At 33.5% G+C, this 24,420-nt stretch overlaps 4 protein-coding genes and 1 pseudogene across 4 annotated transcripts; all 5 read left to right on the plus strand.

The window, feature by feature from the left end:
• Positions 1-961: 961 nt before the first annotated feature.
• LOC107416173 (receptor protein kinase TMK1) lies at positions 962-5,147 on the plus strand. The gene is made up of 2 exons (XM_016024631.4): positions 962-3,727; positions 4,316-5,147. Exons 1-2 carry the CDS (start codon positions 1,387-1,389, stop codon positions 4,843-4,845), a joined length of 2,871 nt encoding a protein of 956 aa, XP_015880117.2. The 5' UTR covers positions 962-1,386; the 3' UTR covers positions 4,846-5,147.
• A 2,203-nt stretch (positions 5,148-7,350) lies between these two features.
• On the plus strand, positions 7,351-8,935 carry LOC107416174 (U-box domain-containing protein 21). The gene has a single exon (XM_016024632.4). The coding sequence runs from the start codon at positions 7,468-7,470 to the stop codon at positions 8,803-8,805; it is 1,338 nt and encodes a 445-aa protein (XP_015880118.2). The 5' UTR covers positions 7,351-7,467; the 3' UTR covers positions 8,806-8,935.
• A 1,590-nt stretch (positions 8,936-10,525) lies between these two features.
• Positions 10,526-11,639, plus strand: LOC112491189 (probable methyltransferase At1g29790; annotated as a pseudogene).
• A 1,632-nt stretch (positions 11,640-13,271) lies between these two features.
• LOC107416165 (putative F-box/FBD/LRR-repeat protein At5g62970) lies at positions 13,272-14,673 on the plus strand. The gene is made up of 2 exons (XM_016024620.2): positions 13,272-14,189; positions 14,467-14,673. The coding sequence occupies exons 1-2, from the start codon at positions 13,272-13,274 to the stop codon at positions 14,671-14,673; spliced, it is 1,125 nt and encodes a 374-aa protein (XP_015880106.2).
• Positions 14,674-18,851: 4,178 nt separating this feature from the next.
• On the plus strand, positions 18,852-22,649 carry LOC112491348 (FBD-associated F-box protein At1g66320). Its single transcript, XM_025072889.2, has 5 exons — positions 18,852-20,072; positions 20,197-20,268; positions 21,685-21,796; positions 22,146-22,378; positions 22,479-22,649. Exons 1-5 carry the CDS (start codon positions 18,852-18,854, stop codon positions 22,647-22,649), a joined length of 1,809 nt encoding a protein of 602 aa, XP_024928657.1.
• Positions 22,650-24,420: the final 1,771 nt, after the last annotated feature.

A 24,420-nucleotide genomic window follows, 5' to 3' on the forward strand; every position in this document is an offset into this window, starting at 1 on the left:
ATAAATAGTCTATCATTCAATTTTTTTTAATATTTTTTGCCAATTACCTTTGTTTCCAATTTTAATACCATGATTTAATTAATTGCTAAAAAAATTATAAATTTCATTTATTTTGTCTCAAGAAATACGTTTATTATATATAAATTTTTAGAGATATTGAATTAAAACAATCATTAATGATTTTTTATGTATTTCAATTTTTTAAAGGGAAAAAGAAAAAGAAACAAATTACTTTTATGTATTTGCATGGATAGTTAAATTTATACTCTTTCATTAATGGTTATGATTTTCGTTTTTGGCTGAAGAAAAATTTCCTAATGGTGCCCTTCTTATAATGGTCCCCTTCTTAGAATATTTTCTAAATGTGCCATTCATACCAATTAAATCAATCTCACTTTATTATAAAATTTCTATAAATAAAATTTTAAATAATAATTTAAAACAAAAAAATTAATTGACGCTGTATGTGCCTAGGAGAGCTTATACTAAGCACATCATGCTTATTAATGATAATAGAATCTTAGACCTCCAGTATAAACTACCTGACTAACCGAATTCAGAAAAGTATTATATTATATTTATATACATATATATATATATATATTATATATAATTCTTTTATGGTGCAAATGCAATTAAAGTTGATGTTTTTTATGATGAAAATCGATAATGCATGCAAAAATATCTACTTTGAAACTGATCTGCATACATATAATCGGTACCTTAGAATTTGTTTTATATATATATATATATATATATATATAAATTTGAATTGAGGTGGACTAATCCCGCATTCTGCATCTTACCATGTGCCAATTCCCTGCAATAGAAGACACAATGCATGATATATACTCTGTATTTTGACTGTACATATGTACCTATATATAATATTATAATAAAAGTTATACAAAAATACAAATGCCAAGTTGGCCCCATTTGCAGTGGTAGGAATCCCAGCCCACTCTAACACACACACACACACACACCTCCAAGAATCAGGATCCATCCAGCCTTTTCTTTCTTACAACATAATTTATCTTTATAAAAAAATTTGAATGGCTTTATGAGTTTTATGACAGCCTTTGCTTTCAAGGAGCTCTGTGGTTCCCACTCCCCCATGTGCATGTCCTCAATTACTGCGCCACCTCCAACCTCCCTAGCTTAGCTCCTTTCTCATCTTCTTTCTTCTTTCTTCTTTATTCTTCTTGTTCTCTCTTTTTCTCTGTTCCTGCTCTTGCGCTTGTAGCTTCTTGAATGATTAAGCTTTCCATGTTCATCATCAACCACTTCCATATGTGATATCAGACAAGTTCTTGAAATTTTTCTCTCACATACATTTTCTGTATTTGTATTTATACTGTATTAGCTGAAGAAAAAGAAAACAAGATGAGGAAGAAAACCCATGTTTGGTTCAAGCTTTTAATCATCTTTCTTGCTTTGCTCTTCGTCTCTGTTACCTCCCAAGCAACCCCAGGTGGTAGTGATGGCGATGCTTCGGTGATGTTAGCTCTCAAGAAGAGCTTAAACCCTTCCGAGTCTCTCGGATGGTCCGACCCGGACCCTTGCAATTGGAAACATGTAGGTTGCTCGGAGGACAAAAGGGTAACTCGGATCCAAATCGGCCATCAAGATCTTGAAGGTACGCTTCCTCTGAATCTTCAAAACCTTACCGGGCTACAACGCTTAGAGCTTCAGTGGAATAAGATTTCTGGTCCTCTTCCTAGCTTAAGTGGGTTGAGTTCGTTGCAAGTTTTGATGCTTAGTAACAACCAGTTTAGCTCCATTCCCAGTGATTTTTTCGCTGGGATGACTTCGCTTCAGTCTCTAGAGATTGATAATAACCCTTTTGAGGCTTGGCAAATCCCCGAGACTCTAAGCAATGCTTCGGTGCTTCAGAATTTCTCGGCTAATTCGGCCAACATTACTGGGAAAATACCTGATTTTTTCGGTGCTGATGTGTTTCCAAGTCTGAGCATCTTGCATTTGGCTTTCAACAACCTTGAGGGTGAGTTTCCCAAGAGCTTTTCAGGGTCTCAGATTCAGTCACTTTGGGTAAATGGACAAGGAGGTGATAACAAGCTTGGGGGAACCATTGACGTCATTCAGAATATGACTCTTTTGAAAGAGGTTTGGTTGCATTCAAATGGGTTTTCAGGGCCATTACCAGATTTTTCTGGTTTGGTAGATTTGGAAAGCTTGAGTTTGAGGGATAATATGTTTACTGGTCCAGTTCCAGTGTCATTGACGAACCTTAAATCATTGAAAGTTGTGAACTTGACTAATAATCTGCTTCAAGGACCAGTTCCTGCGTTTGGGAGTGGGGTTTCTGTAGACTTGTCCAAGGATTCCAATAGCTTTTGTTTGCCAACTCCAGGACATTGTGATCCTAGAGTAAATACTTTGCTTTTGATTGTGAAATCGATGGGTTACCCTCAAAGGTTTGCAGAGAATTGGAAGGGGAATGATCCTTGTGCTGATTGGATTGGGATTACTTGCAATGAAGGCAACATTACTGTTGTCAATTTTCAGAAGATGGGTCTCACCGGGACCATTTCGCCGGAGTTTGCTTCCCTCAAGTCTCTGCAGAGACTAGTTCTTGCCGATAACAATCTCACTGGGGTCATTCCTAAGGAGCTTTCAACTCTCCCTGCTCTTGCACTACTAGATGTATCAAACAATCATATTTTTGGGAAAGTACCTTCTTTTAGGAGTAATGTGATTGTGAATACAAAGGGTAACCTTGACATAGGGAAGGAGACAAGCAGCTTTCCATCTAATGGAGTGCCATCTCAGAATTCCCCGACTCCTACAAGTACTACTGGTTCCAAAACTAATGGTAGTTCTGGACATCCTGGAAAGAAATCTTCAGCTTTAATAGGAGTGATTGTGTTTTCTGTAATTGGGGGTCTCTTTGTGATTGTGTTGATTGTGTTGTTAATCTTCTGTGTGTATAAAACGAAACAGAAGCGCTTAAGCAGGGTGCAGAGCCCGAATGCAATGGTGATTCATCCTCGCCATTCCGGTTCTGATAATGAGAGTGTGAAGATTACTGTTGCAGGTTCAAGTGTGAGTGTCGGCGCAATTAGTGAAACTAATACACTTCCTAGCAGTGATGCTGGTCATGATATTCAAATGGTTGAAGCAGGAAACATGGTGATTTCTATTCAAGTGCTGAAGAATGTGACAAACAATTTCAGTGAAGAGAATATATTGGGGCAAGGAGGTTTCGGGACAGTTTATAAAGGGGAACTGCACGATGGAACAAAGATTGCTGTAAAGAGAATGGAATCAGGTGTAATAACTGGGAAGGGGCTAGCAGAATTTAAGTCTGAGATTGCAGTTTTGACCAAGGTCCGTCACCGGCATTTAGTTGCGCTTCTTGGGTATTGTTTGGATGGAAATGAGAGGCTTCTTGTTTATGAATACATGCCTCAAGGCACATTGAGTAGACATTTGTTTAACTGGCCAGAGGAAGGACTAAAGCCATTGGAATGGAAGAAAAGGCTGACTCTTGCTCTGGATGTGGCAAGGGGTGTGGAATATCTCCATGGTTTGGCACATCAGAGTTTTATTCACAGGGACTTGAAGCCTTCAAACATTCTTCTTGGAGATGATATGAGGGCTAAGGTTGCAGATTTTGGCCTTGTTCGCCTTGCTCCGGAGGGTAAAGGTTCAATTGAGACTAGAATTGCTGGAACTTTTGGATACTTGGCGCCAGAGTATGCAGGTACTTGTTTTTATTGTTATTCATGACTTTATTTTCTCTTGGATAATTTAAATTCCTTAATTAGAAGTCCACTTTCCAAGGGAAATCAATTATAAAAATATGAGAGAGGTAGAAAGTTGATTTGGATACCGGCCATTATAAACTAGCATGGAACATTTTTATAAAAAATCCATATAAGATTGGAAATTTGGTCCTGAATATTCAACTTCTATTAAATACAGTTATAATTTACAAGCAAAATTGTCTTAGAAATTGATGAACTCATATATCTATCAAGTTTAAGTCCTAGAGTTGCAAGTTGATACTTCTTTGTTCTCTCTTTTCTCCCTTAATGGAACATTCTGGGCCTTTTGAAGTTAACTTGAGTAAACTAACAAAATCAATTGTTATATTTCAGTTGTATTCTTATATTGGTATGGTTGCCCCCTCTTAATGCCTTTGCATCATTTGGAATATTGTAAATGTATCCTAACAGTGAAAATTTCCATTGTTTGTTCACTGCATATTTTAGTTGTCAATGCTTGACTTCCTATATAAACAAACAATTCTAACATCCAAATACTTATTCGTCTTCTTATGTGAATGCAGTTACTGGCCGTGTGACTACCAAAGTTGATGTATACAGTTTCGGGGTCATTTTGATGGAGCTAATCACGGGAAGAAAGGCTCTTGATGAGAGCCAGCCTGAGGAAAGCATGCACCTTGTAACATGGTTCAAGAGAATGTACATTAACAAGGACACATTCCGAAAGGCCATTGATCCCACAATCGACCTCAACGAGGAAACACTCGCAAGTATTAGCACAGTCGCCGAGTTGGCAGGTCATTGCTGTGCAAGGGAACCATATCAAAGACCCGACATGGGACATGCTGTCAATGTTCTATCTTCTCTAGTGGAGCTCTGGAAACCAAGTGACCAGAATTCAGATGACATATATGGCATTGATCTGGAAATGTCCTTGCCTCAAGCACTTAAGAAGTGGCAAGCTTATGAAGGTAGAAGCAATATGGAATCGTCTTCGTCATCACTCCTTCCAAGCTTAGACAATACTCAAACCAGCATTCCAACACGCCCGTTTGGATTCGCAGACTCTTTCAGTTCAGCAGATGGGAGATGATGATGAAGAAGTAGTTGTAAATGATGTTTAGTGGTGGTTTGGTATGTTCATTCTATTTAATTGCTTCTCTTTTTTTTTTTTTTTTTAATTTCTTTTTCTCTCTCTCTTTCTATTTTGGTGTACAATTTCTCAAACACTTTCTATTTTGGTGTACAATTTCTCCAACTTATCCATGTTTTGTCCTTCTCAACCAATACTCTTGTTGGCACTTTTGTTGTAATGTAGTTGGGATACTTTTTCACTTGTTTATGAGGTTTTCTCAAATGAATTGAGAACAGGATTCTCAAGAAATTAAGCCCTTTTGTCTTTTGGCTTTCAGAAATTCCTCTCAATTTATGCATACAAAAGAGAATGGTGCCAGAATAACTGCAAAAGATAATGGCAAGGACTTAAGACTGATCAACTTAAATCAGCATTTTTATTATTATTATTATTTAAACAAATCCAATACGCGGTAATCTCAATTATCATGATTGTGTGGTTGGTTTGGATACTTTTTGAGACTCATATATCATAATATTTTGTCCATTACCGATATCCTTTAAGGTAGGGTGGTCTTTATACTTTCTGCTAGGCCTGCAGTTACCTTTTTAGACTTTCCAGTGAATAGTGATGTGTCATTAGCAGAGAAATGTTTTTTTTTTTTAATGTATGTACAGTATAGATCATGTGTGTGGGGCCCGTGGCCCAGAGGCAGAGGGGCAGATAGGGAAAGGAGAGATCAGAGTGATGGTGTTATGAGCTGTAGCTGTTGACTGACACATGGCAATTCTTTTTCCCAAGATTATGGTTTCACTCTCTCTCTCTCTCTCTCTCTCTCTCTCTCTCACAGAGAGCTGTCCATGAACTGTTTCTCTCAAACTTGAAGCATTTCATGTGGCCAACCGCGGGCCCACACGTAGCCTTGTTTAGCAGCTCTTTTACACGATTTTAGGCAGCTCAATGCCTTTTGTTTGTATTGCTCGCTACCCTTTCAAGGCAAAAATCCATTTTAAGTTTTTGTGGTCGCATCAAAATCGATTAGTTCCATTTACCCAATTTACAAAATAATACAATCATAATAATAACAATAGAGAAAAAACCGTCGTGGTCCAGTTTTTATCATAAGGAACAAAAAATATATATATATATCTATATATGGATATGAGGAAATGGTTTAAAATATATATATATATATATATATATATATATATGGATATGAGGAAATGGTTTACGTGGCTAAAAAAAAATCTATATATAATTTAAGGTCCGTATTTGCTATGATTTTAATGGTTTTTAGAAGTAGAATCTACGTGGTTGAGTGGTATGGTTTTATTATGGGTAGTATTAAATTGGATATCTTCTAGGTTCAATGCAAAGAAAAAATATAAAAAAACACATAATAACCAAAGAAAGAAAAAAGAATAAGGATAATTTCACCAACTTATTCAATAGTTTAAACATATTCAATTAATGGTTTACTTTGTATTTTCGTATTTGTACATAAATTTTACTTTGAATTCTATTCTTTTATATTTAATTTCCACTTTTTTTTTTTTTAATTCATGTCCTTTATTTTGTTTTTAAATAAAAGTGGACTTTATGCTTACAATAAAAACTCTCAATTTTAACTTTGGCTTCTATGTAGCTTTATATATTATTAATTTTCATTCAACTGACATCCTCAATTTTTTTTTTTTTAAATTTTGATGTGGTCCTATTCTTTATTTAATTTTTTTTTTAAAATAATTTATTCTTCATTAAAATAGCAAATTTGACTCTTTGAATGTAAAGAATCAAAATCACCAGCTTTTTGATGCTGTTACAATAAATACAGTTTTTATTCATAATCATTTAAGAATTATGTTACCAAATAAAGAATTATGTTGATCTTATCTAAAAATTTAAATCTTTCCTACTTATAAAAAAAAAAGAAAAAGAATCCTCTTTTTTTAACTTTTGGAAATAAAATTTTTCAAACAAACAAAGTTCACCAACTTCAAACCTCAAACCAAAATTCACCAAAGCATATCTACCCATTTTATTAAATTAAATTACCAAATATTAAAAATTCAATCCAAATCTCCTATTCAGAAAGCAAGTAAACCCTGTAAAAATGAAATAAAATCAAACGGCGAGGAACACGGCACTTTAATACGTGTGACGGAAAACACGGAGACCATGATTAGCAGTCGGTCGGTCAGACACTCTGACCACGCTCTCACACACACACACAAAAAAGACCAAGTCAGCTGGTCAAACCCCTGCCGACTTCAATCAATCGGCGAAGGTTTTGATGTGAATCAAATTACTACTAATAATCTGAGCTGGAATTTTTTATTTTTTATTTTATTTTTTTGTGGATTCAAATGTTCAACGGTCAACATTCAAATCCTACAGCGTTCTAAACCTTCCACCTTTGATTTTGAACGTTTCCTAAATCTTCTTCTAACTTTACCAGCTTTGACCACCCGTGTATCATATTAAATTCATAGCTCACCGGCATTCACATATATATACATATGCCTCTCAGATTCTCCTCTAACATTCCATAGAAACAATCAGAAAAAAATATTCCTTCTTTCTGCTTTCAACTCTGTCTTTTCTCTGAAAAATTCACTTTCTAATACAAAACAAAAAACAATGATTCTTTCTTGGAGGAGAAGAAGAGCCGGCCGGAGAGCCAACAAGAACAGCGTTAACGACGACATCGACGGCACCGAAATGGAGATTACCATTCCCACTCATTTCCGGTGTCCGATTTCCCTCGATTTGATGAAAGACCCGGTCACCTTGTCTACTGGAATTACGTATGACAGGGATAGCATCGAGAAGTGGATCGAGTCCGGGAACCAGACATGTCCAGTGACGAACCAGGTTTTGAGCAGCTTCGATGAGATTCCAAACCACACAATTCGGAGGATGATTCAGGACTGGTGCGTCGAGAATGGGTCTCGAGGCGTGGAACGAATTCCAACGCCGAGAATCCCAGTAGCTCCGAGACAGGTCTTGGAGGTGTGCGAGAGAATAGGAATGGCGACGAGGCGGGGTGATGGCGTCAAATGTCAAGAATTGGTGGGAAAGATTAAAGCTTGGGGGAAAGATAGCGAGAGAAACAAACGTTGCATGGCAGAGAATGGAACAGGGTATTCCTTGTGTGCCACGTTTGAAGCTTTTTCAAGCTCATCATCAACGGAGAAACATGTTAGCTTGTTGGAGCAGATTGTTTCCGTATTGCCATGGATGTTCCCACTAGGTGTTGAGGGACAAGCCCTTTTGGGTTCTTCATCTTCTTTGAATTGCATTGTAGGGCTTTTGAGGGGAAAAGATCTTTCAGCGAGACAAAACTCTGTTTTGGTGCTCAAAGAGCTTCTTTCTCTGGATCAAAGATTCGTAAATAGCTTGGCAGAGATTGAAGGAGGTCTTGAAGCATTGGTTGGAATAATCAAGGAACCCATTTGCCCTTCAGCTACAAAAGCTGCTCTAACATCGATTTTCTACATGATTTCTCAATCCAAAACCTGTGAGAAAACTAGGTTGAGATTGGTGGAAATGGGTTTGGTTTCTTTGCTGTTGGACAATATTGTTGATGGAGAAAAAGGTGTTTGTGAAAGGGCTTTGGGGGTTTTCGATGAGATTTGCAATTGCAAAGAAGGAAGAGAGAAAGCTTATGAGAATGCTTTAACGATGCCTCTTTTGGTCAAGAAGATTCTGAGGATCTCACAGACGTCCTCAGAGTTCTTGGTCTCTGTACTTTGGAAACTATGCAAGAACGAGAAGAGAAATGATGAAGGAAGCGTTTTGGTTGAGGCTCTTCAGTTGGGGGCTTTTCAGAAGCTTTTGGTTCTCTTGCAAGTTGGTTGCGATGAGAGAATTAAAGAGAAAGTCACTGAGTTGTTGAAATTGTTCAATCTTCATAGAGGTCGATTGGATTGCAGTGATTCCTCCATGGATTTCAAGTACCTCAAAAGGCCTTTTTGATTTTTGTACCAAAAAAAAAAAAACAATACATTAGGATATTTTTGTTTTCTTTGTGTTAGAGAAGAAAAAAATGTACAAAAATGTATACACACAGAAATCTTTATACATATACCATTCAATTTTTCAGTAATTTGTAGTACAGTCTTCAGAATTCGTTCTCATGGACCATCATAGTTTGATCAGTCCAAGAGTTTACCATATTAAAATTTCTGAGAAGATTAATATATTTCAGTTAAAGAACCTTAATTCATAAGATAATTAAATTGCAAAAATTAGTAAATTTCCTTAAGATTTAAAAAAAAAAAAAAAAAAGAATCTGGGGAAGCAATGAAGACTGAGACAGTGACTCGGAAAAAAACGAAAAAAATGGGAGACTGATGGCATGCTTTAATACGCATAGAAATTAGAAAGCAGGTGTAATTGCTCTCAACTTTTCGTTGAACCAACCACATAATTTGGGCAACTATACCAAGGGAGTGGAGCAAGTGGTAAGTGGTAGGTGGTAGGAGCTGACTTTCCTATCGCATCTATTTGTAGGAGTTATATGTTCGAGTTTTAATAGTGCCACTTTGTATTTTGGAATGGACGTCGTCCATAGACTAATTGTTACATGGTTTCCATAAAAATTGTGAACAGTCATAGATATTAATGGTCCATAGTCTCCTTATCTCCTGGATCGAAAATACCCACACCAGGAGACTCATGTATTGTTCACCGAAAAAACTACTTGGGCAACTGACCTAAAAGAGGCAACTATAGAACTGGGATGGGTTTGGACCGTTTAGGGCATCAGCCCACCAAGCTAATTCTGGGTTATTCTTCATGAGGTGTGTATGAAGTCCAAATGATGGCCCAAATAGCATTCCCCATCCAGGTAATTCTGTACTTTATTGCTTATTTAGCTTGTGATATTATTTTCTTCTTAGACCCACCAAGTAAATTACAATTGTTCTTTTTTTTTTTTTTTCTTTTCTTTTTTTGTTATCTTCATTAGGGTTATGATGTTGGAGTTGATTAATAACGCAAAGCTTTGAATTATTAAGATGGAAGTGTGGAGAACTTGGATTTTTTAATCTGACATGTTACATTTTGAAAACATCTAATTATTTCCTTGGTCATGTATAGCACCACATGAGTCATCAGACAAACATAATGTCTGTGTGTTCATCAATCAAGTGGAGTAGACTAATAAATGCAGAGTTGACTAATAGTTAAAAGACTTAAAAGAAAGCTTTTTTTGGTTCAAACTGGGTGGTATAGCTATCATGAAATCAATAAAAATGGTTCAAATTTCGTGGTATAGCTATCATGAAATCAATAAAAATGGAATGTTGACTTGACGCATAAATTAAGGATCTGGACATGCATATCCATTTAATTAAGCTGCTCGTCCGAGCAAACTCAAGATTTGTACATTAGACTGTATATGTACCTCCATATGCTACTATCTTAGATTTTACCTGCCTAGTTGTTCACATTTTGAGGGCCGATAATTAAAATCAAGTGTGCTCCTCAGTTGTTTAATAATAATTAAGTTGCAAATGGCCTTAGGCAAATGGAGTCCAACATTGAGCAATTGGTTAACTTTCAATACAAATTAAATGGGTATATGAATAATTAGTTTGAAGCCTAACAAGATTCAGTACACATTTCGTAGTTTATGTACTCAAAAAGTCTTGATCTCTAAGCGATCTTCATCAAACATATACAGGCCCCCACTATGGACTCCACACATAAACCCAAGTCTTTCTATACCTATCTCTTCTTTGTTTTCATCCTCTTTTCCACAAATCTATTCACTCTGTTTCTCTCCTCCACCTGCTATTCCTCTTGTTCTTTTCAACCTTTCTTTGCCACCACCACCGCCGCGGAATCATCGTCGGACGACGTCTCCAAAATCACATTGAACCTCCCACCGGAATTCAATACCTTCACATCCGGACAAAAACCACCACTCGGATACAAAGCCGACATTGGTTCCGACACCATCTACCCTCCGGTAGGCGGTCCATGCACCCATTTTCCCGACGAACTTCGCCGCTACATGTCTTACAAAGTTAACGGCTCGTGCCCGGACGACGAGCTCCTAGCACAGAAGCTCCTCCTCAAGGCTGCGAGCCGCTACCAAGCCGGCGATGCCGTCCGGCTGCTTCACCCAATTACTTGGAGCCCAAGCCACTTCCAACCAGCTTATGGTCTATACCTTCTGATTCATCTGTGGTATGGACGGCTTACAAATGCAAGAACTATGATTGCCTCGTCAACCGGAAGCGAAACCAGAAGGGTTTCGACGACTGCATAGACTGTTTCGATCTTCAAGGAATTGAGTAAACCCGCTGGATTCGATGGAGAAGCAATAACAGTTTGGATTTCAGTATCGACGGAGTTTTAGCGACGAAGAAGCCCGGAACGATTCGTATCGGGCTAGATATTGGCGGCGGAGTCGCGAGCTTCGCGGTGAGAATGATGGAGAGGAATATAACCATTGTCACAACTTCCATGAACTTTAATGGTCCCTTCAACAGCTTCATAGCTTCGATAACACTTTGGATATAGTTCACTTCATGCACATGCTGAGTAATTGGATTCCCAGTACGCTTTTGCACTTCTTGATGTTTGATATATATCGAGTTTTAAGGCCTGGAGGGCTATTCTGGCTTGATCATTTTTTCTGTGTGGCTGATCAGTTCGAGGATGTTTATTGGCTGATGATTGAGAGCATTGGATTCAATAAGTTGAAATGGGTTGTTGGAAGGAAACTTGATCGGGGACCACAACTAAGGCAGATGTACCTTTCGGCTTTGATGGAGAAGCCATTGAACAACTCTTGGTGATCATTTTTATTATTATTATTTTTCTTGATAATTTTTTCCCCCTTGTGCTCACCAATTTATTAATAAATTTTAGATAAACTCATTTTTCTGCATTTTACTCTTTTTTTTCTTTCTGTTTTATTTTTATTTTTTTAAAAATTAATTGTAATTTGATACTTTTCTAATTTACAGGGTTTTTAATTTAAATTTTTAACTTTTTAAAAGTAGCAATTTAAATCTTTGATTTTTTTTAATTTATTGTAGATTAGCTCAGTATATTCAATTTGGCCAAACAAATTAGTAATCTTTCTATTTAGAAACCTGTTTCTACAATGAAATTGAAAGCAGTAGAGCATGTAAGAAAAAGAGATGAAAATAGTGTAAACCATATTGTTATCAATTTGTCTAAATTGAAAACTGAATCAATATACTAAAAAGTAAAAATATCAAAGGTATCAAAGTGCAATTAATTTTTAAATTTTATTTATGTGAAGCTTTAATTAATTTCACTTAGTTTTTTTTTTCAAAAATAATCAAAACTTCATTAAGAGACAACAAAATTACATAAATTAGATTGAATAGAATGAAGAAGCTACTTCGGCCCCCCTCTATCCAAGATTCAAACAAAGCCAAAGACAAATTAAGCATATGTAGCCAACCTATGAGCCACTTTACTTGCCTCCCTACCTATATATGTTAAAAAAAAAAAAAAGGAAAAAAAAATGAAAAAAAAATTCCATCCAAAACCAGAAATAATTGTCTGTATGTAAGAATAAAAAAAATATTTTAATCTAGTGTAGACCATTTATTTATCAAGAGCTGAAATATTATTTCCTTAAAAAAAAAAAAATCTGAAACATTATTATGTCATTTTATATTGAAAATTCAACAAATTTAACCCTAAGCAAACTCTTGTCTCAAAAAATATTCTTAATAATTGTACTAGTGAGTAAGAATAGAAGTAATTTTAAACTTATCAAATTTATCAATCAAAATTTTGGTATGGTAACAAAGAATGACGATATTATTTTATTGGATTTACATTTAATTCCACTATTTTATGATATTATTAATTTATCGATAATTAATAATCTGTACATTATGAATATAAAACGTTTGGTACATATAGTATTACACAAAGAATAATTAATCTTAATCACACAATTAGAAAAAAGTGCCACATGTCATGAGATGACTATGCGAGTTTAGTTCGGTTTTTTTTTTTTTTCGAGACAAGAGTTTGCTTATGTTTTTTTTTTTTTTTTTTTTTTTTTTTTTTTTTTTTCCCTTGTTTTTTTGTTTTTCTGTTTTTTTTTTGTTTTTTGTTTTTTGTTTTTTTCTTTTCTGAACAAAGAGTTTACTTAGGTTAAAAGATCAAAAAGTAAGGTAGTTTAGAAAATAACCTTTGACGGCCAATAGATCGACCATCGATTATCGATCTCCATGGCTAACACCGAAAGAATCAAAAAGAAGAAGCACAAGAGTCCCGTTTTCCATCAATTGCCATGGCTATCAAAACAAACAAAAAAATCAAAAAAAGGAAAGAAACAGAAGCAAAAACGAGAAGAAGAAGGAGAGGACAGATTCACAGGTTTACCAGATTCCATAATCAATCACATATTTTCTTTTCTTCCAACCTTCATTACTGCTCGTATGAGTGTTCTTTGCAAGCGTTTGAGAGACCTAGCGATTTCCAATAATTCAGTATTATACATAACAAGTCGACCCAGATTCTCAAAGTTCCTAGACAACTATTTGAAATTCCACTACAACAACTTAGAGATTATTCAAAGATTTAAGCTTCACATCAAATACTATGGAGCTGTTGGTGAGACGGATAGGATAAACGGCTGGCTAAGAACTATTCTCAATCGGTGCAAGTTTATCAAGGAGATGGATATCTGCATCAAACATAATTACTGCTTGAACGGCCGTGATTTGCTTAATTCGAAATCCTTAACTGTTTTGAAGCTTGAATATGTGAAATTGAAAGCTCTTTGCCCTGTTTCTCTTCCATCCTTAAAAGCTGCCTTTTTCACGAATGTCCATATGTATGATAATCATACGCTTCAAAATCTACTTCTGGGTTGTCGTTTAATCGAAGATTTGATTCTTGATCGTTGTTTGGTTCCCAATAATATTGATATGGTTTCGGATTCCAATCTCAAGTCCTTTGAAATCCGTAACCAATTCTTGCTTTTTAAGGATTTGAAGGAGGGGTTTCTTTTGAGAAATTCCCATATTGAGAATTTGAGATTGGACTCTTGTAGATTATTACAAAGTTTGAACATTCAGTGTCAGATGCTAAAAGTCTTGGTTTTGTGTGGTTGCGGGGATGAATACAAGGATGAGGCCATTAACATTGACACTCCAAATTTGGTTTCCTTCACTATTGAAGGTTGGAAAACTTTGCCCTCCAACTTTTCGATAACAGCTCCCAATCTGTCTGAAGCCAGTATCAAACTTGTTGAATCCAATAACTATGACATCAACTGGTTTGTAGGTCTGTTATATTTTCTTCGAAATTTCAAGGACTTTAAGGGTAGATTAAACCTGGAAGCTCAAGAACGGGTACATGTTTTTCTTTTTTAATTATATATATATATATATTTATTTACAGAGGTTCATTTAATTCAATTTGATAATCAAGTACTCTGATTTGTGGAATGTGGGTATATGAGAAATTATTCTTAGTGGTGTTTTTCGGAGACGAATTCACTAGTTTTAAATTAAGTATAAATACCCCTTTTTAAAGTTAGATGAAAGATTATTAAGTAATTGCAAGTTAATTTTATGTGATGTTATTAATCTGGTTTGTTTGATTTTTATTTTTGTATGCAAATTATAGGAGGCTCTATTAATCCCAAGACAGTTGAGAAGTATAATTGATGTCTGTCCTTTGCCAAATCTAAAGCATCTAAACATACGAGCGCCTTGTTGGACAAGTAATCCAGAGTGGAGGGAAGTACTGCTTTTCTTGTCGTCACCATCTCTAGAGACTTTATCAGTAGATGGAAACTTAGTTTCATACTTGGATTTTGCAATGACTAGCTAGTTCAGAAATTATTATTATTATTTTATATATATATTTATATATATATATATATATAACTCTAAAATTCTATTGTTTTGTTTCTTTTTTAATATAATACTAATTTTATTGTTTTGTTTTTGGTTCTATGTATATTCGGATTTGTTTAATATAACACTAAATTTTTATTGTTTTGTTTTTGGTTTTATGTATATTGTGGTTTGTTTTCTTTTATATATACACTTTAGATCTGTGGATTAATTGCATTTTGATACAATTAACTTGTAGATTTTGCAATTTAGGCTCTCCATTTTTAAAGTAGCTATTTAGATTATTAAGTTTTTTAAATTTATTACAAATTAATCTAATTTCTAATTTTGACCCAAAAAAATTAATAATAGTTCTATACAGACACTTGTTAAAAAAAAAAAAAAAAATCTTCTTATCATGTCAATAGACCCTAAAAAGATTAAAGTGGTTAATGAGAAGAAAGCAAAACTGTTACTGTTAACAAGGAACAATGATAATATTATGTTTATGCTTTTATTGTTTGCAACAAACAATGATAATATCATGGATTGATGTTGCGATATCATAGAAAAGACTAAATATATATATATATATATATAATATTTTGCTAGATCTACTTTACTACCCTCAAATGATCAAAAAAAACTTTACTACACTTAAATGAAACCAAACTAAGAGTAACAAAATGCATTTAGCCCTACAATTATTAATTAATTTGTAAAGAAATAATATTTTTTTGGATGAAAGAGTAAATCTCAACCACACACTTAGAAAAAAGTGCCACATGTCATGAGTTGATTGGAAGTTAAATTAGGTTTAGTAAAGAAACCTTCACCCAAATAGATCGGCCATCGCTCATCAATCTCCATGGCTACCAAAAGAATCAAAACAAAGAACAAAACAAAGAAGAAGAAGAAGAAGAAGAAGAAGAAGTCGCTCAGCAATCCCATCGACCATCGATCGCCATGGCTACCCAAAGAAACACAAAAAGAAATAAACATAATGGAGAAAAGGAAGAAGAAGAAGAGCAAGACCAATTCACAGATTCCATAATCCATCACATTTTTCTCATTTTTCCAACCTTCATTCCTGCTCACAAGCATGAGTATTCTTTGCAAGCGTTTGAGAGACGTCTTGGTTTCGAACAATCCCGTATTGAACATCTCAAGTCGACCCAGATCCTCCAATTTCCTAGACAACCATTTGAAATTCAACAACTTGGAGATTCTTCAGAGATTTAAGCTTTGAAATGGATTACCATGAAGCTAAAGGTGATAGTGATAGGATAATCCGTTGGTTAAGTAGTAGTCTTAACTAGAGTAAGTTTATCGTAGAGATGGATACTGTATAAAATCTAATAATAATTAGTGCCTGAACTATAGGTTGCTCAAATCAACATCTTATACTATTTTGAAGCTTGAGAGATTGAAGTTGGAACCGCTTTGCCTTGAAAACTGCCTATTTCAAGAAAGTCGCTATGACTGGTAAAAAAAAAAACACTTCCAAATCTATTTATGGGTTGCCCTTCAATTGAGGATTTGAGGATTTGATTCTTGATTCTTGTTTTGTCTCCAATAATGTTGTTATGGTTTCCAATTCGACTCTCAAATCCTTTGAAATCTGTAGTCCTATTTGTATTCGTCGCTTAATTAGCATTATTAGAATCTACTGAAGCTGTGAATTTGGAGTCTTTTGTAATTGATTCTGCAGCACAATTGGAAATAATGTATGCTTGTGAAAGAGTGAGACAGATGTGGATAAGCAACGCAATGATTGGTAAGGATTGGTAGGAAAGCTTGCTTTTGAGGAATTCCCAGATTGAGAATTTGAGATTGGATTATTATGGATTCAAATGTTCGAATATTAAGAGTCAGCTGCTAAAGGTTTTGGTTTTATGTGAAAGAATTTATCTTTATTATGCATATCGAAAATATATATATATATATAATAAATTCAATTAAAATATAAAATGCTAACCTTCAAATGTTGCCATTAATAAATTAGATTTTTAATTCTGTAAAATAGAAAATAACCTAATAATAGTGTCTATGGACACACTACTCTCAAACCACTCTCAAACTGATTTCTGAAAACCCTAATCACATAACAAAATATGGTATGTATCTGCTTAGTAGCTCTAGACCTTTTATAGCTTATGCAAGTCAGACTTACCCATTAATTTTAATATACACAAAATTAATAATAATTTAACAATATAATAATAATAAAAATATGAGTAAGTTAAAAATGGACTTTAAAGAGAGTTGATCCTCCAGTTCAATAGGCTAACCAGAATATTACAGAGAGTGCATGACCAAGGGTCCTACTACGAAATAATAAACAAATCAATCCTATTAATGACATAAATGGACCCTGTAAGTGAATAATCGATTATACTAAGTCCACAAATATTTATCTAACATTGTGTTGTCGTAAAAAGGAAGATGAGATTGAGGAAATTAACATTGATACACCAAGTTTGGTTTCCTTTATTACTGAAGGTTGGAAATATTTGCTCACCAAGTGTATGATAAAAGCTCCCAATCTGTATGAAATCAGTATCAAATTTGTTAAATCCACTTACTCTAATACCAACTGGTTTATGGGGCTGATATATTTTTCTTCAACATTTCAAGGACTTTAAGGGTCGATTAAACCTGGAGGCTCAAGAACAGGTAAGTATATTACATCTATACCGGCTCAATTAGTTCAATTTGTTAATTTTTCTGATGTGTTTTTGTGCTTGTGAAAAAATCCTCACTGTCACAATTGGTCTGACTTGTAGAATGTGGATCTGTGAGAAATCTGATTCTTAATAATGTTTGGTGAAAAGGAATTTGTGGGGAACTAATTCCCAAAACACAAATTTGGAACCAGAGTATACCAATACTCTTTATATTTAGATGAATGATTTTTAAGTTAATTGTATTATTGATTTTGTGATGTGTATTATTGATTTTGTGATGTTATTAATTGGTTTTTGTTATTGTATGCAAATATAGGAGGCTCTATTAATTCCGAAAGAACTGAGAAGCATAAATACTTACTGTCCTTTGCCAAATCTAAAGCATCTAAGCGTAGGAGGGCCTTGTTGGACAAGGAACCCAGTGAGGATCGAAGTCTTGCTTTTGTTGTCATCATCATATCTTTAGGGACCTTATCACTGATGGAAACTTAGTTCCATATTCGGATTTTGCATTGACTTAGCTAGTTCATAAATTATTATTATTATATAAATAATTGTATAATACTAAATTTTCTCAACAACACAATAAGAAAAAAAAAAAAAAAACAAAAACCAAAAGTAAAAGCAGCCACGTAATTAGAAATCAGGATGTCCATGTGCAAATTTTTTCTGAAATCTATTTAGACGGAAAAAAATAAAGGAACTGAACTGATTTAAAAAAATTAGAGCTTTAAATACAATAAAAAAGGCCCTTAATCACTGAGTTATTATTTTTTCTCGTTTTCACAAAAAATAATAATAATCATAATAACCTAGTTAATTAAGACGGTTAATGGCTCTACCTGCATATTATATACATACCCATTTTAAAAGTCATTTAATTTTTTTCTCCACTTTTAAAATTTTTCTTTTTCCCTTGAAACTTATGAGGTCATTAAGGCCATTGTACATAAAAACCCATTTTAGTAATAATAAAATTATAAAACACATATATAAAAAAATCAATGTAAAACTCATTGATCAGTGCTAATCGCTATTCGAATTCCGATTAATTCTTGATCCAAAATAAAATTATAATTTTATTTAAAGTTGAAATTTGTCTGATAATGAACACTGATATTTTATATTATATATATATATACACACACATATATTATATTTTAAAAAGATATTGAAAAAGGATAGTCCACGGTACAAGATAGAGGACTCGGAGAAGTAAGCAAATGCAAATTTGTTTTGTTTTGTTTTACAAAATATTAAAACCCAATTTCCTTATTTAAACAAATTGATTACCTTTATATATATAACAAATATTAATCACAATAAACCTAGGAAAAAGACCCTAAACACAATTACATTGTCGATCAATTACTGATGTCGTTGGATTCTAGCAGAAATAAAGATAGATCAGAAAACTTTCCGTAGAGAAAAAGAACCTATATATATATATATCATCCTTCTAGCTCAAGAAATCCCATTGATCTCCATGGCTACCAAAAGAATCAAATACTACCACCAAGAAGAAGAAGACCGATTATCAGAATTACCAGATTCTATAATCTATCAAATATTCTCGTTACTTCCCACATACATTCTTGTCCGAATGAGTGTTCTTTCCAAGCGCTGGAGACACCTCTGGCTTTCAGATTCCACATTATATGTCGACGACTCTGTACCTCTGTGTATTCGATTTCGACGGAGACACAAATTACTGAACTTCGTAGACAAGTATCTGAAGCACCACAACAATCACATGCTACAAAGATTTAAGCTTGTCATGCATTACTATGGATCAGATCAACGGATAGATTCTTGGCTTGAAAAAATTATAAAACAGAACAAGTCCATCAAAGAGATCGATGTCTGTCTCACATCGGGTTATAGAAACAAAGACTACTGCTTAACAGAAAACATTCTCAATTCGAGATCATTAACAGTTTTGAAGCTCGAAAATATGATATTGGTAGCCCTATTCCCTGTGGAACTTCCTTCATTGAAAGCTGCCTTTTTTAACAATGTCTCAATATTAGATGATAAGACACTAGCTAATCTACTTTTGGGTTGCTCTTCCATTGAGAAATTGCTTCTTTCTCATTGTCGTTTCACAAAGGGAATTGTGTTTTCGAATTCGAATATAAAGTCCTTGGAAATCTATCAATGTAATGGTTTACGTGCAGGAAGAATTCAAGTTGAAGCTGTGAATCTCGAGTCTTTTGTATATAAGGGAAGTTTAATGTCTATATATTCCGAAGCTCATAAGTATAGAGACCAAGGTATTGATATCTCTGCTTGTGGAAGACTAAGAAATTTGTGTGTATCGAACACAGTGCTCGATGATCAATGGTTGATAAGCTTGTTCTCGAAACATGTTGAGCTTGAGAGATTGAAGTTGGACAACTGCTCTGGTTTGAAACATATAAATATCAAAAGTGAGAAGCTGAAAGTGTTTATTTTGTGTGGTTATGGAAAAGAAACTAACAAGGTTGAGTCCACAACTATAAATGCACCAAATTTAGTTTCCTTCATGTTTGAAGGTTATCGTACTATTTCCAACTTTTCAATGAAGGCTCCGAATCTGATTGAACCAAGAATCAAACTTGTTAGGAATTCTACATTCTATGATACAGATTGGTATGTAAATCTGATCAAGTTTCTTCAATATTTTGATGGATCCAACAGTCGACTAAGCCTGGAAGTTATGGCAGAGGTATGTATGCACATATATAGGCTCAATTTGTTAAACTGATTTTCGATTTCTTATAAATTTCACTCAAAATGTTTTTTATTTCATATATTGAATTGAAGATTATAATTGGTTTTGCATAATATAGGAGGCTCTATTAATTCCAGAGATATTGAAAGAAGTTTGTCATCAACCCCTGCCTACTCTGAAGCTTCTAAAGGTAAAGGCACCCCCTAAATTGACCAAGAGAAGTCCAGTGTTGAAAGATGCATTGCATTGGTTGTCACCATCTCTAGAGACTCTATCGATACAACCATAGTGTTATATATAATTGTTTCTCTTATCCAAAATATTGGACAAATTTTTGTCTTGGATTCATCTTAGTGTTATATACAGTGGTTACTCTCAACAAAAATTTGTTCAGAATTCTAGCATAAAGAATAATCAATGTACAGTACAGATTATATTCCTATGTATATATAAATTTGATTTAATGGGAATATTATTTAAATGTATGAATAGCAACTATGTATACTATTTATATATCAATATGACAAATGCAAAAGGTTTTCAGTTTTCAGCATCTAGATTTTTAGTCAAGATTTTCTTTATTTTTGTTTTCGGTTTGGTATTTATTAATGACCATTTGAGTGAGGTGGAGAGAGAAAGAAATTTATAGCTTCAGTATGTAAACTTGGTTAGGTATGAAAATCATATGGCATCTACAGTCCTCCAAGTATGTTAAATTGTAAATATTAATAAAGAATAATGGTGAGGTTTTAGTTAAGAGAATTTTTGGTTATATAATTTTCAAATCTTTGTTTTATTTATTTCTTCTTTAAGCCTATAACTGTGTGAGAGTGTCTAACTATCATAAGCTAGTTCTATACAAGAAAAAGTGGAAAATTTATTACGAGAAATTTTGAAAAGTGAAAACCAGAAGCTGAAAAGTTACAAACATTAGTTCATTGTTACACATGACGAATATCAGTGTCAAACATTAGTCCTAAAATCTAGTCCGGTGGTTCAACTATTTAATTTTTCGATAATAAGTTTTTGTAATCTTGATCCATAAAAAAGGTAGTTAAACGTGTAATTAATTAATTAATGTGTATATATATGTGATAGAAAACTCTGTACAGTTGATATACTCTGTTTTGAAAACTCTGCTTTGCAAAAACTTTAATGAACTTGGGTCTGAAATCCAATATTCATATTCTTGTGCATGTATATCATTAATGTACAGGTATTCCCAAAGACCCTTTCCTGGTCCTAGCTACTATATAGAACATGTATATAAAAAGATAGTATGTATATGTATACATATAAAACTTCATCAACTTCACATCAACACCATGGCCATGTACAGGATATCAGAATTTCCAGATCCTATCATCCACTTTTGATGTCATTTCGACGAGACTCCTTTCCAAACATTGCAGAAGAATTTCAGCTCATATTGAGGTCTTATATTTTGTGAAGGGCCAACGAAACAGGTTCTTAAACTTTGTACACAATTGTTTGATCTTTCTCAAGGTGAGTCTGTTATGTAGCTAGATTTAAGCTTGAAATGGATTATAATTTCAGACACGAAGATGATGATTGCATAAATAGATGGTTAAATTTTGCACTTCAGAGAATTGATCTGAAGGAGTTGGATATCTCTTTCAAACCAAATTGCGACGAATACTATTGCTTACCTCAGTCTGTCTATAAAGCAATATCCTTAACTCACCTTAAGTTGGAAAGTTTGAAGTTGCATGCAACGAGATTCCACATCGAGTTTCCCTCTTTAAGAGCACTCTTTGAATAAAATTCTTGTTGATGATGTGTACACTTGAAAATATAATTTCTGCACACCCTATTATTGAGAATTTGCATTTAAATATTTTTCATGCCGCTCTAAGCCAAATTGATATTGCTACAGCTTGTGTAACAAAGAAGAATGTCTCATTATCTTATGTTGAATTAACCCATACATGGTTGGATAATCTTGTTTTTCGACTTCCTCAACTCAATATTTTGTTTTTGCGTGGCTCTGTTATGGTTTGAAACACATCAGGATCTATAGTTATAGACTGAAAATCTTTATTTTAGATCTCAATAATAGCATTGAGGCCCCATGTAGTACACCAAATTTAGCTTATTTTAGATATGAAGTTGATGAACGTTCGAAGTGTTCGTTGAACTCTCCCAATATTTCGGAAGCAAAGATGAATCTTTGGAACCACATGTTTATCTGTGATGCATATTGGTATTCTGATCCAGTACTGTTTCTTTTTCACCTGTATTTCTTGAAGAAATTGAGCCTGATTGTCTTCTTGGAAGAGGTAATAATACATCTATCTCAATTAGTTAAGTCAATGTTGAATTGGCTAAAGTAACCATTTTTTTTTTTTCCCCCTTGATTTTGTGTTTAACTCTATGTAGGCTTTCATTATACCAAAAAATGTGAGGAATTGGATCCGAAGTTCGACTTTGCCTGGTTTGAAGCATCTGGAGGTAGATATAAATGATTCAATGGGAAGCAATTATTCAGAATTGATTGAAACTGTGTTTTGGTGTGCACCTACTCTGGAGACCTTTGCATTAATAAAGTAACAGCAGATTATAATTTCTACAAAGTTGCAAAGTTTGAATTCAATTGGATTTTGCAATCAGAGCAATTTAGAATTCTCACACATTTAATCCAATTACTCTGTGAATTATCAAAACAGTTTGTATTATATATATATATATATAATATAACATATGGTTTCATTTTTATGGCAAAACATTTTCTTTGGATTTGAAGGACAACAGGCCTCCTGCCTTAGAAGACAGAAAAAAATTACATAGTAATTCCCAAAACTACACTATTAAATGTAAAAAAACCTATTTCAAAGAAGAACAAATAGATAGTGTAAACAATGTAAATAAAATCTATGCTTTCTTTTCCTATAGAATATGAAACTCAACAGAGTAAATGGTAGCATAAAATTTGAATTTAAAGTTTGGAAAGTAACGAAGAACAGGGGAAAAAAATATGGCAAATTAATAAGCAATGTGTCATTGCTGTTACACGTGGCAAATTTTTTTATTTATCAATAGATGTAAAATTGTTTATTAAATGAAGTAGATAACTCTATTCTTATTGTATATAAATTTTTAAAATTTGCCCGAACAGAAAATAGATGTGAACAATCTCCACCAAAAAAAAGAAGTATAATTTGGCTTTTGTTTACCAAAAAAAAAAAAAAAAAATCTAATATGATTTTTTTGTACTTCTAAATTCAACAGTAAGGGCCCCCAAATAAAAATTCCATATTAAAATTAATTTATATATTTTTAAAACTTTTCATCTAATATTCCTCAAAAAAAAAAAAAATCATCAAATAATAAAATAGGTATAATTTTTGTTTGGGAAACATAAAATTTTTGACTTTTATAGAATTATGTATCAACTTCAGTTCAATATTTATATCTATATAATTGCTTTTTTTTTTTTTAATATTTGTTAATTATTAAATTATATATTTCCATATTTGCATTAATTTTTTGGGAAGTTTGTTTGCATTAAGTCTTTAAACAGTAAAAAATAAAAATAAAACAAAAACTTCCCTTTTCATGAATTTTTTTCCCATCTTTTTCTCACTCTGTTATCTGTTTGCTAGGCCCTAGAAAAATCTCATAGGTAAACCATTTTGTGATTTCTAGCATTATTTATTGAAGGATTTCTAAACCAAGAATGTCTTCCTTCCTTGTTTTATCCATTGGAATTTTTTGGTGTGCACCAAATCTTGAGAGTAATGAAATAGAACGAATTCAACAGAGAAAGATTGATTATTAAGTATAGATAATCTCAATAAGTGCTCCAAATGTTTTATCTGTTTTTATATGCACTATGTTAACTTGTATTCCAAGAAACCTTTATGTTAGCTTTCTAACTTAGTTTCAAAAGTATATTTATCATAACAACCATCTTTTTTTTTGTTGAAGGAAATAATAGTGTTTATATGCAATCATATAATAGGAAAGTTACCAAAATTGCAAGATTTGATGTCATTCATCAAGCTAAAAGTAATTCATTGATCAAAATAAATACACTCTACCAAAAAACAAAAAACACAAAAAAAAAAAACCCCCTTGGTTTATCTATTATCTATGTCAGCTTTTCTCTCCCCATTTCAAACCTTTCTAATTCCTCTCCTCTCTTCTCTCTTTCTTTTCCTTCACTCTCTTCCTTCTCTACGTTTCTCCTTCTTGCACAAACTCTCCCCTTCTTTTTCTCTCATTGTAAAAAAGTTTCTCTCTTAGTTTCTATATTTACATTTTTCTCTCCACCTCATCTCCTTCATTCTCTCTTCACTTTCTCTCTCTCTTATTCCTTTTT

The sequence above is a fragment of the Ziziphus jujuba genome, chromosome 4 (assembly GCF_031755915.1).
Source record: "Ziziphus jujuba cultivar Dongzao chromosome 4, ASM3175591v1".
In the NCBI taxonomy this organism is placed as follows: Eukaryota; Viridiplantae; Streptophyta; class Magnoliopsida; order Rosales; family Rhamnaceae; genus Ziziphus; species Ziziphus jujuba.